Source organism: Triplophysa rosa, linkage group LG21 (genome assembly GCF_024868665.1).
Source record: "Triplophysa rosa linkage group LG21, Trosa_1v2, whole genome shotgun sequence".
NCBI classification, from domain to species: domain Eukaryota; kingdom Metazoa; phylum Chordata; class Actinopteri; order Cypriniformes; family Nemacheilidae; genus Triplophysa; species Triplophysa rosa.
The window spans coordinates 8947434-8966001 of record NC_079910.1 but is presented as its reverse complement, the minus strand read 5'-3'; the positions used below and the strand labels follow the sequence as shown (position 1 = coordinate 8966001).

At 38.8% G+C, this 18568-nt stretch overlaps 1 protein-coding gene across 1 annotated transcript in view; it reads right to left on the bottom strand.

Annotated features, from left to right (window-relative positions):
• lrp1ab (low density lipoprotein receptor-related protein 1Ab) overlaps positions 1-13455 on the bottom strand; it is an 89050-nt gene extending 75595 nt beyond the window's left edge. Inside the window, exon 1 of the mRNA XM_057319234.1 lies at positions 12876-13455. Coding sequence (XP_057175217.1) covers positions 12876-12972 — 97 coding nt within the window. The 5' untranslated portion in view covers positions 12973-13455. The remainder of the gene's footprint in view (positions 1-12875) is intronic.
• Positions 13456-18568: the final 5113 nt, after the last annotated feature.

Genomic DNA, 18568 nt, shown 5'->3' with positions numbered 1-18568 from the left:
ATGATGATAATTTTGCGGGACTTAATTTAAGCAAATATACAAAGCTAACTTTGTATCCATGTTTGCAAAGGTGAAGCTGGATTTTGCGCACTGGATATCCGTTTCTGTCTCATGGAGAGGGTTCATATCTCTAGCTAAATCTACTTTATTATCTATACCAGTACTCAATCCAAATGACTTCACTTCTAGTCTTAAATAGACCTCTATATACATCTGTGCCTATATAAAAACCCAAGGATTTTACAGCTTTCAGGTTCTAAAGAAGGTACACACTTTCCAAATATACAGTTATATAATGTCAATGTGTTATCAGTGAGCAAATAAGATAGGTGGAATCTTCTCTTCCAAAGTGCACATTGGATTTATTGTTCTGTAAGACGTTTAAAACTGGAAGAGCAAGATCTGTCAACTTTGTAACTGCTTGGTCTTTAAGCGTATCAGCTTGAGGGAACATCAAAATCGACGTCTATACTTTTCCCCAATTTTGACCTACCCTGATTGATTCCTACCAGGAATTAATTGTGTTAGCTAAACACATCCAAAAATAATTCACAAAGAACTAGTCAATTTATTCAAAAGTCCACATTATGGACTTTTGTATTCTAACTTTATTGGGATTTTTTGGTTTCTTGCTCATGGGGAAATAAATATAATTGGAAAACCAAACATTGCCGACCACCTCAACTGCATTTACAAATAAACTCCACATTGTGCATGGATAAACCGGTTCTTTTTAACTTCAAAATGCAGAACTCTTCCTGTCCGTTAAATCTTAATGATCCTGCCAAAGTGTCGGTTATGCCTGTTCCATGTATTCACAAAGATATAACAAAGGGTTTCTAGCCTTATTTGTATGTTTTAAATCTGGCACTGCACATAAAGCAATAAACAGGATTTATGTGGATTGTCCTCCAGCACAGAGAAGTCGCCCAGACATGTTACCAGGTTTAAACTAAACCAATGAAACTATTAAAGGTGAGTTATGATGACCTGAGAACACCTGTTTTTTTCTAATACTGGTCATTTCTAATAAACAACATGGTGGCTGATTACAAGTCAACCGCAAAAGAACAATTGAGGGCGTGGTCATTTTCATGACCTTCATGTGTAAGTTTCTAGTAAACCGTTATTTATCTCCTTAACTTATTCTTTAACATTCTTCTCAGACAGATGCTGGATTTGTGAGAAGCTGTGACCCCACAAACACTGTGTTGAAAACAGAAAAGCTTCCATAAGTTAGTGCCTTCTGAAGATTTGAAAGAAAAACAGGAGAATGGTCTCTTAAAGGAACAGTACACCAAAAAATGAAAAAGCACCCAAACTTTACATTGATGAAACCTGTATAAAAAAAGGCAATTTTTGTCCACAGAACACAAAAAATATTTTGTAGGATGTTCTCACAGGAATTCGTGACTATTGTACGAGGTGGCTAATACTTATGAATTCGTAAAATGTGAATCATACAAAAACGTACGCTTATTAGAAATAAAGCAATATGGAAGCCCCTCCCCTAAACCTAATGTCACTGATGTGAAAGCAAACCGTAATAAAACATACAAATTCAATCAAATTCGCAAAATAGTTATGAATTTCCATGAGACTGGATGTTGTGGCTGCTATTGTAATATAATAAAACTGGAAAACATGCAAACTGGGATACAATATTATCATTTATAGGTGAACAAATTCAGCACAGTAACAAAAAGTGATGCCTTAGCTCTATAACCACCCAAGACCTCAAAATACAATTACTTGCGAGAAGAATGAGCAAGTATATGCGGAAGAGTTCTAGCATGGCAGTGTGGGATGTTGAGGTAACATGTCAATTGGTCTCAATATTTAAGCTGCCTTGTTTGCTCCTCACGCAAAAAAGAAAGATGGGATCAATTAGCACACAACCTTTAAAAGCCATCAGATCCTCATAAACATCTCGGGCCACTGTAGACAAAACTTAAAACATCAAACTAAAAAGTACCTTAAAGGTCTCCTCAGACGAGCACTTTCAACAAGTTGGTATGATTTATTAGGGTCTTCATGAAATGTCTGGAACATATTTTGCTTAAAAACACTCAATGGCTGTGTATACAAAACCCTTCTTGCCTCGTCAAAAACAAGTATGCTCACAGCAACCCGTTTCGGTGCATGTCTCTTTAACTGATAATGAGTTACAGCGAACCCCACCCCCCTTCTGTCCGGTGTGTCAACACAACACACGTGTAGTGGCAATGGTTTAGCTAAATGATATTTCCTTAATTCCTCTGCGGTTAGTTTCGTCTTAAACGTCTCAAATCATTCATCCAGAGACAAAAAATCAGTCACAGCAAATGTTATGGTTTCTGATGGATTTCCACCAAAAATAAAGTAAATCCACTCCTGTCTCTTGCTAGGTTTGGACTACATTGCATGTTGTCCCTGAACTTTAGCCATGGCGTCACGTACACCGCTGTCGCTTGTGAAAACAACAATGGCGGAGCGCGGTGGGTGGAACTGTGTAGATTAAGGGGCAGTAACTAGAGGTGCACCGATTGACCGGCAAGAGATCGGAATCGGACGGTTTTTCATATGATCGGCCCGACCGGTGACCGGCCGGTCAGTCTCACGTCTCGCCGATTCCAAGCCGATCTTCTGTTTCCCGTGATGCGGGCAAGAACGTCACAGCCGTCAGTACACTCAAAGCCGCAAGTAAACATGTAAACGTGCGCGCGCACAGCCCGTCTTTCACGGCTCGTTTATACTCGCATGTGGGTCCACCGGACCGCGAGTCTCTGCTGACTGACGCGCATCTCTCATATCCGCTGACTGCACACGCATCATGTACTTTACAGACAAAAAGGTGCACTGTAGTTCATCTCTCGCTGCTCCGTCTCCATGGGGTATGTATGCCAACAGTGATGCTATTAGCATCATGCTAAACTCTGACACATGCTAAACTCATGTTGAAGTCGTTCACTCGGTGTAAAACAAACGTAAATTCCATTCAACCTGATTCCTTGTCTTACGTTAAAACTGTGGTCATTTCACCTAGGTAAAATGACATTCAACATGACTTCTACTTGTTTTTAACAATCCAAAATATAAAAAAATGAATAAATCAACCAATATATGTGATGTATATCTGATTGAGTTCTTTACTAACACAAAAAACTGCAAATACATATACGTCTTTAGAGTAGAATTCACTCATAAGATTTTTTAACTTTTTTATTGAAATTGCAGCAAAAATCAACCCACTTCTTTTAATCCTACAGACACAAGATAAAGACAATTTATTTTACATTCCAGAAAAAATGAAATAAAGCAATGTTAGTTTCATAAACGGAAACAGACGAGAATAAAGTTGAAATATTTTATTGTTATCTTAGACTTTTGTGAGATGAGTACAAAAATGAAAAAGGTAAATTAAGTGACATGTTTAGTTATATTTTATTATTTGTACTTCTTTTCAGTCACAGAGTTATTCAATTTAAGAGTTGTTTGGGAAAGAGAAGATTCTGTAATTTAATGCAGCTTGGAGAACTGCATTTAGGGAAATTTGGGGAAATTGTAATGTTCAATCATTTATTCAATGAAAATAAAAAAATGTGTATTGAAGAAAAGTTAATATGGTTTTATATACAGTATACTGTCAATTATAGTTTGTGGATAGAAAATCGGAATCGGCAAAAATTGGAATTGGCAGGTTTCACTTGTAATAAAATCGGAAATTGGAATCGGCAAAGAAAATTGCAATCGGTGCATCTCTAGCAGTAACATTATAATAAAACCCGCTTTGGACGTCACAATCGGAGCGAAATCTGAACGGCTCGATTTCTCACAATGCTTGCAGGGAAAGGCACACCAAAACAAACTTAATGGGTTCTTATTTTTCACGTTTTCTGGGTTGCTAGATGCACCGGGGACCCGATTACAGCACTTAAACACAGAAAAAGTGGGGTTTTCATCTGATGTCTCCTTTAAGAGTTGACAGAAGCATTTGCTAACCACCCACTTTTGTTTCCTGTCACTAACATGTTAACAGCTGAGCTCCCACCTTCCTGGATTTTGCTACATGCAGTCACGTCCTTCTGATTCAAGCAGCTGAATAGAGTAAACACTAATGCTGCAAACAGTAAACATCTATTACAGCAAACTCAGCCCACCACTGTCAACAATATCCTTTCATCCTCAACTATACACACATAAACCACCAAAGCAGAAAAACGCAGTCTAGTCGGTTGTGCAAATCCGGGTCTAGTCCTCAGTGGCAGATAAATCTAGCGTGTTTCCCAGGGAGAGGGAAGGTTAAAAGAGAAAGATTAGAGCCTCTGCGGGCTCTGGGTGGTGAGACTCCAGCTGCGCAATTCAATGCCATTACATTGTGCTTTTCTTTTTTCAAGAGACAATTTTTGTACACCGATAAAAATAAACTGCATAAAATCAGATTTCCTTTCAAAGCTGTGATTAATCTTAAAGGAATGCTCTGGGTTCAATACAAGTTAAGCTCTACAGACAGTTTAGAGACATGCTGTGGACACGACATAAAAACATTTTTTACCTATTGCTCAGTAAACAAACAAAAAACCACACAAAGAAAACTACTGTACAATGCAAGGCTACGAGTCAAGACATTGCTGATTGTTATTTGGTTTCGTCGTGACTTTACTTTATGTATTATAACATTTATTTTGAACCATTGCCTTGCCCCATAGACTTCCATTGTAAGCACATTACGGTAGAAACAATTTTCATCTGTTTTTACAAATTAAAGTAGGGATGCACCGAATGTTCGGCCACCGAATATATTCGGCCGAAAATAGCAAAAAACGCATGTTCGGTATTCGGCCGAATATGTGAAATGGCCAAATAAATTTTATCGAACATGACTCGAGAAACGATCAACTAGCAACCAGCGCAGAGAGAGAGAGAGAGAGAGAGAGAGAGAGAGAGACGTGCGCTTTATTAATGCCGCAAACATTTTGGCAGTGTGTGTGTGGAGCATTTTAAGGTGTCAGAGAAAGACACAGCACGGGACTTGCCACACGGAAGTAAATTTCCGAATGAAAGCGTCTTTACAGTGGTCGCGCGTGTAACGGAAGCCAGCTAGTGAAGAGCTGTGCAGTGTGTAAACCTCACTCCCCGACCAACAGAGACGCTCTAGCGACAGACGCTAGAGACTGCGGTCTGTAGCCTCCTCGTTAGAGCGCCCGTCTCCCATCCGGACCGACGCCGGTTCGAGGCCCGCGCAGAGCGGGGCGAGTAGGACCGGGTACACGCGCACACAGTTCCCTGTACTAAACAACTTGTCAAAGTATGTTCTGTGCATCCCGGCCACGAGTGCACCAGAGAACAGTCAGCTTTTGTGGGCGGAGTTTGTCATTCAGCATCAGTCAGAATAGCTTGTTGGATGTTTATTTTTCTTAAAATCATTTTGCCACGTAGCCTATAATAATCCAACAGTTTTAGTTTATTCGTATTTTTAGTTTATAGGCCTAATGTGGAATGACACTTTTTAATGAACTGTTTTGTTGTAGGGGTACAGAGTAACTTACATTACATTATTTTACAAGTCAGTTATAGGCCTAATTAATATAGGCTATTAAATTTTTTGTTTTAATGTATTTTGTTTTGCTCAATTTTATATTAAGTTGTATTGTATTTTATTGAAAAGCAAGACAAATTTTTAAAAGCAAATTTTGACTATTCAGTTTGTGCAATAGTGAAAAAATAGCTTAATAAATAGAAGAAATGCAAAAACCATATTCGGTGTTCGGTATTATTCGGCCTTCGGCCAAGTGTTTCACATCATGTTCGGCTTCGGCCAAGAATTTTAGATTCGGTGCATCCCTAAATTAAAGCAAAAGTGCAAAGTATTTCCTGTGGTAATTGACAGCATGTCAGAGGCGCTTTCAAAACGTCAACTTCCTCAAGTGGTCACATTTAAATATCTGGCGCGCAAGCCGTTTTCATTCAAGGTTATGTAACAGACCCTGTCATTCATGAGCTCTTCGACGTGCAAGAAAACACTGATTAACAATAATCCACAGTGACAACAAAAGAAATTCAAGCCCCAATGAGAATGTTACCCGGACGTTTATAATGCAGCCCTTTCCGTTCCTCAGATGGGACAGAGATGGTGTGGGAGAAACATACGGCTGAATGAACACCAAATGTATGAGCAGATGTATTAATGCATGAATGTGGGAGGATTCGTGCACTTATTTCAGACTATTAGAGGATTGTTGGAACCTCTGGAGCAGTGGTCACCAACCTTTATGAGCCCATGATCCCCGACCTCAGAATTGTTGAAAGGCAAGATCTACCACTCAAAAAGTTGAATATAAAACAGCCCAGATTGAACCTCCAGCTTGAGGCCTTTTATTTAGCCTATAATTGTGGGTCTATTTGAATTACCTGAAATTCTTTGTTCCACTTTTCAGATGCAACTAAGCAAACTCTGTAACATGTAGAGTTGCCACTTTCATTGTGCCAAAATGAGGTGAAAAACACCAGTCCAAGGACTTTAATTCACACATGACAGCTTGACATTAAAACGAGGTTAAAACCCTAATTATTTAGGCGTTTACTGTATAAAGATTTATTATTCATGATGCATTTATTTGGTTTACTTTTATTAAGTAAATACAGTATATAGATGGAAATGTTATAAATAGGCCCTAATAATAACAACAACAACGTCGTCGTCAATCATTCATTTTAAATCATTTATCTATTTACTTTTACCCGTCTAATAATGTCTTGGTAATAATTATCTGTTTCACAAAATAGCTAAAGGTCTGACAATGTAGTATGGAATTGGCTATCATATTAGGCTAATTGAAAACATAAATAGGATGTCAGCAGGGACGTCATCTTCAGCATGAGATAGTACTGAAAACTGTGCAGTTTACCATCACTGACAGACCCGCGGATCATTCACAATTACTACTTTGTATAGAGACTGATGTTGTCTTTCAGACAAGCCCAACATTAAAATACATGCGCACATAGGCGTAATTGCCGGGTGGGACATGTCCCCACCACTTTTTGGAAGAAATGCTTGCGGAAGGTGTGTATTGTTTAGGGGCCATTAACATCTAAAACTCCTGGAAAACGCAGGATGTGCCACTTTCTCACCATCTCCCGTTGCTCACACTCGTAAGTTATATTCGCTGAAGACAGAGAGCCGCGACTCCAGATACGTGGACAGTATGAAATGCGTGCATCATCCGCGCTCGCGGCGCTTGCTTGCGCATCCAGTGTCAAAGCACAAAAACGCGTATACCAACGAACAAGTGACATTTTATGTTATATGAATAAACTGTTTTTAAGTGTAATGCACCGCAACAGTCAAGTGACCTTCCCCAATTGACAGTTACGCCACTGCATGCGCGAGTCATTTTGCGTGTGATCACTGACCACCGACATTAGAAACACCGAAGAGCGATCACGCGCATCACACTGAAATGTGATTAATGATAATGGCCTGTATTCTAACGCCTCCCCTAATGTTACGTATGCTTTCTAAGCTAATGGATCTTCTCTTTCCAGATGTTTCAGAGTGGCTGGAGGAGGTGGGAGGAACAAGACAACACATGAACTGGCCCACCTCCATCACCCAGACCACTTCCACATTTATGGAAAGTAGGCAAAGTCAACTGCAACTTTGAATTGCCATAAAAAAGTTAATAAAAGTTATTTTCATACCAATAAACTGACAGAATATTCCAGTTCACAGGTATGTATTTGTTACGACTAGGGATGCACCGATATGTAAATTTTGGCCGATAACGATAACCGATAATTCTTGAAAATTGGAAGCTGATAACCGATATATTGGCCGATAAACACCATCTAAATAGTAATATAAAATTTTCTGAGACTGAAAAGTATTTTTCCCCCCTGAAAATCATGTACCAAGCCTACTTTACACTAATTAGAGATTCTTTAACTTTTCTGGTATAATATTTATTTAATAAACAAATTAAAGATGTTCTTCCAGAGCAACCCAGAAAGGTGTTCTCAATAGCCACAAGTCTAACAGGTCTCATTCAAGACAGAAAGCATTCGGCTTCAAAAAATTTGCATTTGTTCCTATTATTTACACATTCATAAATATCTACAGTACTTACTACATGAACAATGTTTTGCTTAAAGCAGTAAGTGAATGATCATGACAGAAAGACAGTACTGTACTGGATTTTAACTGTGAGCAGCGTGCAGCTGAAGTGGTTCAACCAGAGGAAATTATTAATAATTTATCCGCTATAATATATCGGCTTAAATTTTTTTATACTAGGGACGCACAATAAATTATCAGCCATATCGGTAACGGCCGGTAAATGGTCATTTTTAATGTTATCGTATCGGCCGATACTAGAGGTGCACCGATTGACCGGCCAGAGAACAGAATCGGCCGGTTTTTCGTATGATCGGCCCGACCGGTGACCCGCTGGCCAGTCTCACGTCTCGCCGATTCCAAGCTGATCTTCTGTTGCCCGTAATGCGGGCAAGAACGTCACAGCCGTCAGTACACTCAAAGCCGCAAGTAAACATGTAAACGTGCGCGCGCACAGCCTGTCTTTCACGGCTCGTTTATACTCGCATGTGTGTCAACCGGACCGCGAGTCTCTGCTGACTGACGCGCATCTCTCATATCTGATGACTGCACGCGCGTACACACGCATCATGTATTGTACAGACTGTAGTTCATCTCTCGCTGCTCCGTCTACATGGGGTATGTATGCTAACAGTGATGCTATTAGCTTCATGCTAAACTCTGACACATGCTAAACTCATGTTGAAGTCGTTCACTCTGTGTAAAAAAAACGTAAATACGCCCTTTTCACATGACGTCACGCATCTTCCGTTCTGCCGCGAAGCAGTGTATCATTACTTCCGCTAGCACTCCAGTTCATAAGGTGGCGGTAATGCACCTATAAGCTGATTTGCCAACCGCCAGTAAAACTCAAGAAGAAGTTACTTCCGCTAGCGCCTCAGACCAGTGTTAATTTCGTTAACGAAAACTATGACGAAAAGTATTCGTTAACGACATGTTTTCACTGACGAAAACGAGACGATAACTAAATAAAAATGAATGCATTATAACGAAAACTGTAATAAAAATATACTGACATTTTCGTCAACTAATAAAAACGAGACGAAAATATTCTTGTCCCACCTGGCGGACATCAGTTTGCGCGCATGTGCTGCTTATCTCATATAAACGGCAGAGAGAAGTCTCTGGGAGAAGGGGAAGCACACACATGTATTCTGTGTCTCCATGCGGGTTACAAAGCGTCTTATTTTCTTCACGATCGCCGGTAAAACGCCGCAAACTTGAAGCGCGACTGCAGGCGAGTCACCCCGAAACACATTACGAAGGCAAGCTCAAAGGTTTTATATGCCAATGTTAACTTAACACGAGCTGCTGCATAACGTGAAATGCAACATAGAGTCAGCCAAAAGAAACCAGCGCTGTCCTCTACTGATTATAGAAGTGATGAAGTGAGTCAAACTGTACATTCCAACCAAGTATGTAACATGTTTGCATGACTAAAGAAATGTAATACAATTTATATAATATGTCTTTTTGAAAGCTATTCTCATTCATTGCTGTCTCAAGCAAAGACAGTGCAGCTCTTTCTTCAAATAGGCATGCCATGAGCCAATAGCCTTTGAGTGTGAGCCCTGTCAGAGCGTTTCATTGGTTGAATGAACTGAATGAATACGCCCTACTTAACGAGTCAATTGAGTCAAATGGGATTGAACGAACTGGAACATGTCATTCATGGTCTAATACTCTGCGTTCCAACAATGCATATCTAGTTACTGGAATTTTCTGAAAAATAAAGGTAATGACCTGGTTTAATTTCATTCTAAGGTGAAGTAAATTATGTCAAAACAGTTGAATCTTTGTATGGAACATTTAATTACACCAAGTAAATGATTTAAACCATTTAGATTTTAGTAGACTAAATATAATGTATATTTATTCGACTAAAATGTTTTTCATATTTCGTCGACTAAAACTAGACTAAAACTAAAATGATGGGGTTGACTAAAATGTGACTAAAACTAAATTGCATTTTCGTCAAAAGACTATGACTAAAACTAAATCAAAATTTGCTGTCAAAATTAACACTGCCTCAGACTGGAGTTTACCAAGTGGCTTGCACATCTGCCACAAATACGTCTAGATGATGTACAACGTCTTGCAGACAAATTTTCGCTAAGGACAAGATCAAAGCTAGAGAAAGGATACAAATTCTTCGTTGAACAGTACCTGTTTGATTATGAAGGTAAGTGTTTTGTTTTCTTTTTCTGTTAGCGAAGGTGCTAGGATAAGTACTTCAATACGTGTTCTGTCAGTTTTTTTTCTCACTGTTGTTAAATTCCAGCGCGACGGCAAAACGGAAGTTCTTCTTCTTCTCCTTCTTGTTTGTTGCTAGACGGATGTTATGATACACTGCTTTGCAAAAAGGCGGAAGTTAAGTGACGTCATTGTGAAAAGGGCGTATTCCATTCAACATGATTGCTTGTCTTACGTTAAAACTGTGGTCATTTCACCTAGGTAAAATGACATTCAACACGACTTCTACTTGTTTTTAAAAATATAAAAAAATGAATAAATCAACCAAATGTGATATATATCTGATTGAGTTCTTTACTAACACAAAAAACTGCAAATACATATACATCTTTAGAGTAGAATTCACTCATAAGACTTTTTTTATTGAAGTTGCAGCAAAAATCAACCCACTTCTTTTAATACTACAGACCCAAGATAAAGACAATTTATTTTACATTTCAGAAAAAATTAAATAAAGCAATGTTAGTTTCATAAACAGAAACAGACAAGAATAAAGTTGAAGTACTTTATTGTTATCTTAGACTTTTGTGAGATGAGTACAAAAATGAAAAAGGTAAATTAAGTGACATGTTTAGTTATGTTTTATTATTTGTACTTCTTTTCAGTCACAGAGTTAGTCAATTTAAGAGTTGTTTGGGAAAGAGAAGATTCTGTAATTTAATGCAGCTTGGAGAACTGCATTTGGGGAAATTGTAATGTTCAATAATTTATGTAATGAAAATAAAAATAATGTGCATTGAAGAAAAGTTAATATGATTTTATATACAGTATACTGTCAATTATAGTGTGTGGATAGAAAATCGGAATCGGCAAAAATCGGAATCGGCAGGTTTCACTTATAATAAAATCGGAAACCGGAATCGGCAAAGAAAATTGCAATCGGTGCATCTCTAGCCGATACTGATATGGCCGATAATTTATCGTGCGTTCCCTAGTTACGACAGTTATCTTTACCTTGCAGGACAATAAAAAATACCCACATCCATCAGGCACTGAATCCTGTCTAGACAAGATAACAGTAAAAGTTCATCAGAAGTCCGCTGAGGTTCACTTGTCCCATTTCTTGTGGTCCCAACTAAACCTATTATCAGAGCTCTGCAGAGGTGACTCAACCGCGACAGACAGTCAAAATCAGAGAGATGATATAAATGATGCTGGATCGGTACATTAGTGCCACACGCATGTCAAACAATTCAGGAATCAAACTTCTTAACTCTTAAAATCTTCAAAAGGCATTTAAAGTAAAAAATGTGTTTATGTTCACTTTAAGTAATAAGAGCACATAAAGACGGAAGTTTGACACTTGATGTGCACTACCAAATGAATGGCTAAATAATGAAATTCTCCAAAACGTTTAGACTTCCCGCTATTCAAACTGGCATAAGAGTAACATTCTGATGTGCACAAAATGTGGGCCATTTGCAGGCCAGCTTTCTGGGCCCTACTAAAAAAGTATGGTTGCATAAATTATGTAGATGTCACATAAAAGCATAAGGCTTCCAGTTGGCAGCATTTCTTTAGCTAAAAAAAGACTTAAAATCTTTTTTGTGGGCCTTTTATGAACGAATGTGTCTTACAATTACGAATAAGTGTATGTTACCGATTCCAATCACTTCTATTCACACTAAATGTATTGCTCCCACTGTTATCTTGATGACTATGTAGACATTTCCTGTCACAGACGTCAAAGGTATTTGGCCCTATAAAGAACTGAGCACATGCAGATCTGATATATAACGTTCATTCTGAAACAATTTATATATTGTTCATATAACAAGCATTCTGAAAATAAGAACGATTCGATAATGATGTTTACGTACAAACAAAATATGAAAAGGATCGACTACAGCATCATAAGGTGCTCGCGAAGCACTACCGAGGATGTGCCCGTTCACGCACTTGAATAGACCGCTAAGAATGCGGGAATATCGAGCATGTCCCCTGCATGCAAATCGAGTTGTGGCGAGCGCGGCTTTGCCTCGAGCAGGCCGTTTCAACGCAATACTGGAACAATTCCATTCCATTGTGACGTGAAGCAGAGAATTAAAGTTAACAGTCGTTTAAAATTTAAAAACGGCTCCCGCGAACATCTCTGGCCTTTTACGCTATTACGAAATAGCTCGACTCCCACATCTCTAATCTGTAGCCGTGAGGTACAAGCGCGCTTAAAACAGCACTTGTGGGCGACCTGTACCCAAATACTGATAGTGCCAGCCTTTGTACCAAGCCGAACGTTGCATAATAAATTAACAGTAGCCTGCATGAGGATAGCATCAAGGATACGATCAGCCAGATGTAGCAATCACAGCACAGGTGATAACACAACTGCACAAATACGTTCATATTCATCCTTACAAAATGTATTCTATGCGAAATGTGTCGAAAGCAGCAACCTACAAATATATATTTCATCGCGACGTAGTCTGGCCATTATTACCAGGCCATCTCCGAAAACTTTGCAGCCTGTCTGTGTCCTAAATGCATGCATACGTTATTGACAAAATAGCACGTTATCGCGGTTACTTACGTTCGATGGCTGGTGTAAGATCTACAACCTCCACTGTAAGGAAAAATCCAAGATAGAGCAATCCAAAAGCCACCATGTTTGCATTGCAAGATGGCATTGCCTATGAAAATATCGCAATTGTTCACGTAAAGGCTGCGCTGGTAAGGCTGGATTCAAACGCCTCATCCAAACCTCGCAATTGTCCGCCGTGCCTGTTGTTTTTTGCGCCCTCCGACACGCTAACAAATGTAGCTGAGCAGACAATATATGAAGAAGGCAGAATGTTAACGTTATGCTAAAAAAAATATAAAAGGGCTTTTCCAGCCTAAAGAGGCGAGGTGTTGTGCGAATGCACGGTCATGTATATTGCTTACTGAATAACAGCATGCAAACAGAGGTGTGTAAAGTCTTTAAAAAAATGCCTTAAAATCAAAGCGGTCCTCTTTTTTTATCAAATCATTCTTTTAGGCAAATCGGGGTAATTACAAATGCAAGATCGTCAGTTGGCGGTCCTTGGTGCAATTGTTTACAGTCCGAAAAAATAAAAAAAGGCTTCTCCCTTCTGTGCCCCACCACTTCTGATGCTGGTGGCTACAATTTGAGTGAGGGGGGAAAGCGGAGACTCGACTGTGGCTTGTTACATGACGTCATCCACCTCGACAGGGAGTCAAAAAACTGATACGCGGCACGGTTATTGTTGTTTTTTCGACTTATTTACTTGTAATTTATTTTCTAATGTATTGTATCTGTACTCTTGCTTGAAATGTATAATTACCAAACTTTATACTTCTTTGTATTTACCCTTGGCAAAAAAAAACTGATACGCGGCACGGGTCTCTTGCGCATGCGCGCCTCAGCTTACAGTTGCCAATTGGTTTTCTCCTTTATTCGGTGGAAACCGGACCACCGGGCAGCCATCTTGGCTCTCTCATCATGGATCACAGTAATGCATTTTCATTGACAGCTTTTGGCGGCATAGTTTCGGAATTTTAATAATAAAAGGAGCTGAAGAAAAATAAAGTTACTGTTATAATAATAGCAAAATATATTGTTATAAAAAAGTAAAAAAAAACATTTATCTTTATTATTATTATTATTATTATTATTATTACTACAGCAACAACAGACTCAGTAGTATGTGTAGAATTATAAAATAATTAAGATGCAATCTGGTTATGAACGGCCACATGCAGAAATCATTAAGACAGCAAAATGGACAATTCTGGCCTACTTTTTGCACTGTGCACTACTAAGCACCAAATACTTGGGCAATACAATACAAATCTAGAATTACAAACAATGGCAATAAAGCACAATACCGACATTTATTTAAGAGAGAGGTTGCGTGGTTATCTCTTTGTTCATTATCCGTCTTTTGTCCTTTTTCTTTACACAAATGACTAGGGGCCATCTAGCGGTGAATAAATTTCATTGCATAAGTAATTGCTACGATCTGAATCATATTAATCGGGAATTAATAAAACCTGAATAGATAAAATAATCAAATTGAAATGTAATAGTTAATATTGCATTTGTGAAATTATTTCAGATCAGGTTTAATTTGATGCCCCTTTTGTGACATCAAGTTCACGTGTCTTTATGTTCTGGAGACAAAATTGCTAAATAATTTAATGCACGTAAACAACGTTTTAAAAATAGAAATAGGTTCAGAGAAAATAAATATAAATGCATGGAATTATTGTGATGGATTTGTGGGTTTTTTCTTATTTTTATTGTCCAGTGGGTGGCAGTACACACCAGCGTTTTTACTGTTTCTGCAGAGTACACGTTCTAAATCTCATTGAGACCACACACAGTTGTTGAAAGGTTTACAGAACCCACCCAAAAAATGACTGGGATATTCCATATGCACCCAGCTGTCACTTGCTTTACAGTAAAGCCTGGGAACGTGAACTTTACATTGAATCCCAGCCGAGAATGATGCATGAAGTACAGCTTAGACTTTGTCACAGATCTACACAGTTATTTTGTCATTGTTATGTATTTCTAGATTGTCTACAGATGTGCTTCACAACCGGGTCACAGTGGGTCAGCGCAAGTCATTTTACAGTTTGGGTGAAGTCCATTTCAATGATCTAATGCTCAAATGATATCACATAATATATGAGTCACAGTGTTACCAAACGTGCGTAATCCATTCTATCTAAAATCACTCTTTTCGTAATTTCCTTTTATTTAATTTGGTGGCATTAAAGGCACAATTTTTTAAATAAATCAGTTTTAAATCTCAAACATTTTCAGTTCTTATTCCTATTACAAAATCGTTTTAAATGCTTGTCAATAGAAAAAACTGACACTGCTAAAAGACATCTGCAGCCCACAAAGACCTCAAAACAAGGGACGCAGTCACTGTGTGATGTGGTATTGGAGCACTGCCGTTTTTAAGGAAGATGTGCAGCCTGCAGATGTTGTGGATGAAGAGCAGCATTTCAGTTATGTGCACGGAGCATCTGTGAGTAGCGAAGCAGAGATGTCGGGCCATTCACGTGCACCAACATGTATCTGCCCTTATTCTCCATGCTTCACTGAGAGAAAGGCTTGGGGGTGGAGATAAAGCTCATTGTACATCGGGGTATAAATCCATCTAAACAAGCTATTCGTCTGACACAGCATGACAACCATGCATGCTTAATGACCTCCTCTCCCTCAGGCATCTGTGACAGTCTGTGCATTCAGTCTGTGAAACGCACCCAGCACAAGATCGTGCCGCCAATTTGGGTGAAGCTTTTTTCAGTTGCATGTGAGCCATTTAGATTCATCTCGATTCCTTGAGCCACATTGTTTCTGTGAAAAATGATGCCAGTCTGAAGACGCTTACTGAAGAATACTGTAAAGAAAAGAAAATCATTATTTGGAAAATAAACGTCAGCCAAAAGTTCAGCAATAAAAATTTGGACTTTAAAGGGATAGCTAGTTCATGTCATGTTGCTCAAAACCTGTATGTGACTCTTTCTTCTGTGGAACACAAAAGAAGATATTTTGAGAAATGTCTCAGTGGTTTTGTGTTCATACAGTGGAAGTCACTAGGAGTCCTAGAAATATGGTCTGCAAAAGAAAGAAAGTCATACAGGTTTGGAATGACATGAGGATAAGTAAACGATGAAAGAATTTTATTTTTTGTCTGAACTATCCCTTTAACAGTTCCTGCTCCCCATCCACTATTATTAAAGAAAGACATCCTGCTAAACTTATACTGAAGAAAGAAAACCATACAGGTTTGGACCAACTCGAGGGTAAAAGGGTGAAATTTATTTTAGGGGGGGGGGGTTGACTATCCCACACAAACCCTGATGTTGATCAGTAAGCAGAAACGTTCTTGAACGGCGGTGGAGAAAAGAGAGCTGTGTGTGTGGTGTCCTGTGAGGCCTTACATGTTGTGTGGGGGTTGATTTGAGACAGTGCCAGCGTAAACAGTCCCAGACCACATGTTCTCTCAGGGCAAAGCGCCTGGCCACTCTCCAAGCACATCTGCACACAATCCCCCGCCTTCACTATCCATATAAGCCGGGTACAATTGGGGGGATGGAAGGAGTGGAATAGTGTGTTTTCCCAGACTCAACCAACCTGCTGCAGACAGCCAAGAGTACAAGAGACAGAATTACAAAAGATCCACATAATGATTTAGTGAATTTAACCACACCCACATAATTTGGCATTTTGCGTGTACATCTAGGTTCGCTATATGTACATTACATACAAGGAACACAATGTGATAATAGTTCTGAAAGCTTTCTGTTACTTGTGAGCATTACTCAAATATGCTATGAATCGGTGGCAATTAGGGGCTTTTCTCCAGTGTGCGTTTGTGTTTGTGTACACGTGTGAACATTGGGTAAATTACATCACAGTTTGGACTGTGGGATGTCTGCTATAGGCCAATATTACTCCTCTGGCCCTCAGCCTTGAGGAAGATGGATAGTTGCATAAATCAAGCTTGTGAATCTCTCGGCTCTGCAGTGCAGATGTCACCGAGCTCAGCCCGTGTTTGCATTTGGTGACACTGAAAGGATATTGCAAATATTCGGATAAGGCGTGCTGTCCTGTTTATCTCATAGGCTATTTAAGAAAAGGAAATCCTAAAAAATGGTTGGCCTACAATACTTACCGAACATACTGTACATGACCTAGAGGCAACAATACTGTCTGTTCAATGATGTTCACAAGGGTATTTCCTTCAAATGAAAACTAAATAGCAGGTAAGGAAGTGAACCCGGCTTCAATGGGACATAATTACCGCAAGGGCCATGTTGACAACACCTGAAGAATTCAAGGTATGCACAAACACCAAAGACACTCCCCACCCCCACCAAAACCTCATCTTCAATCTCATGCCAGCTAGATAGATACAGCAGTGTTTTAGTATCTGAAGAGGATTTTTTATTGATTTGCTCTAGGGATGTTAAAAATGCTTCGAAGCCAATAAAACTGTAAAAAAATATTATATCACCACAATTTATTTCCATCATCATTTTTGATGAGATTTTAATATATTGTATGATCAAGCACATTGCACCTCTTTTTAAAAATGTTTGAAAGTATCTTTCTGATGTAGGCTATTTGCACTGTGGAGGCCAAACTGTTTCTTTTTTTGTGTACATATGTAAATCAAAAGCTCAGCAACCTTGATTTGTCCTGAAAAGCTAACAGGCTGAGATACTCACGCTGTTCTCTTTCGATTCTTTCTATATTACCTCATCTGAAACGTTGATATATCCAGCAAACTGCTGTACTAGACTGAAAAATCCCCCTAGTAAATCTCGACTCGCAGATCAATTCTGAGTATGGATCGATTTATACATTCACACTTACTCCCAGTCTCGATACATTCTAGGAATTCTTAGCAAAATCCAACACGACTGAACGTTTAAACATACGGTACATAAAGCATAAATCTGTCTCTTAGCTTGATCAACACCTTAGGAATGTTGTATGTTTAGCCCTTATCTAAACATAAACATGCAAAACGCCAGAGAAGCGTAGACGGAACAAGACTGGAGGTGAAAGATTTCATCTGCATCAACACATCTTCAGTGGCCAAGCAAAGACGTCTGAATTTTAAACCAGCCACCCACCCACATTAGCCACTCATCTGACTTTAGATAAACATGTCGACTCTTTGGCTGTTGCTGTGATTTGGAGGAGATGAGTTAGTGGTCAATGACTCGCCTCTACTGTGAGCTGACTCATGATTCAAAGTGTTTTTGGGGTTTGATGGGTGATACTTTGCCTACTCAACACAAGATGTGGTGTAGACTGCTCACCGCTTTCACTTTCTAATGCTTTCACAGAGAGTCATAAACATAATGCAATTTTATATTGTTTTATCACAATTTTGGGAACACTTTACAATAAGGGTCCGTGTACTTGTTTTTTGTTGTATCGTTTAGTTTAACAAACGTAAAAATAGATTTTGGTTTCATTTCCAACAGTGTCACAGGAATTCTTAACTATTTTACAATATGGTTAATTCGTAAGAATTCGTACGATCGTTCATTTTAACGATCGTTCAACTATGCTTTTGCACCAGTGACGTTAGGTTTAGGGGAGGGGTTTCAGTATTGGGTTTTCTTATAGCCTAATCGTTCGTTTTCACGAATTCATACGAATTAGTCACCTCGTAAAATAGTGGTTGCAAAAAAAATCAGGCTGCAATTTCTATTTTTTTACAAATCGGTTTATGGCTTCGATATTTT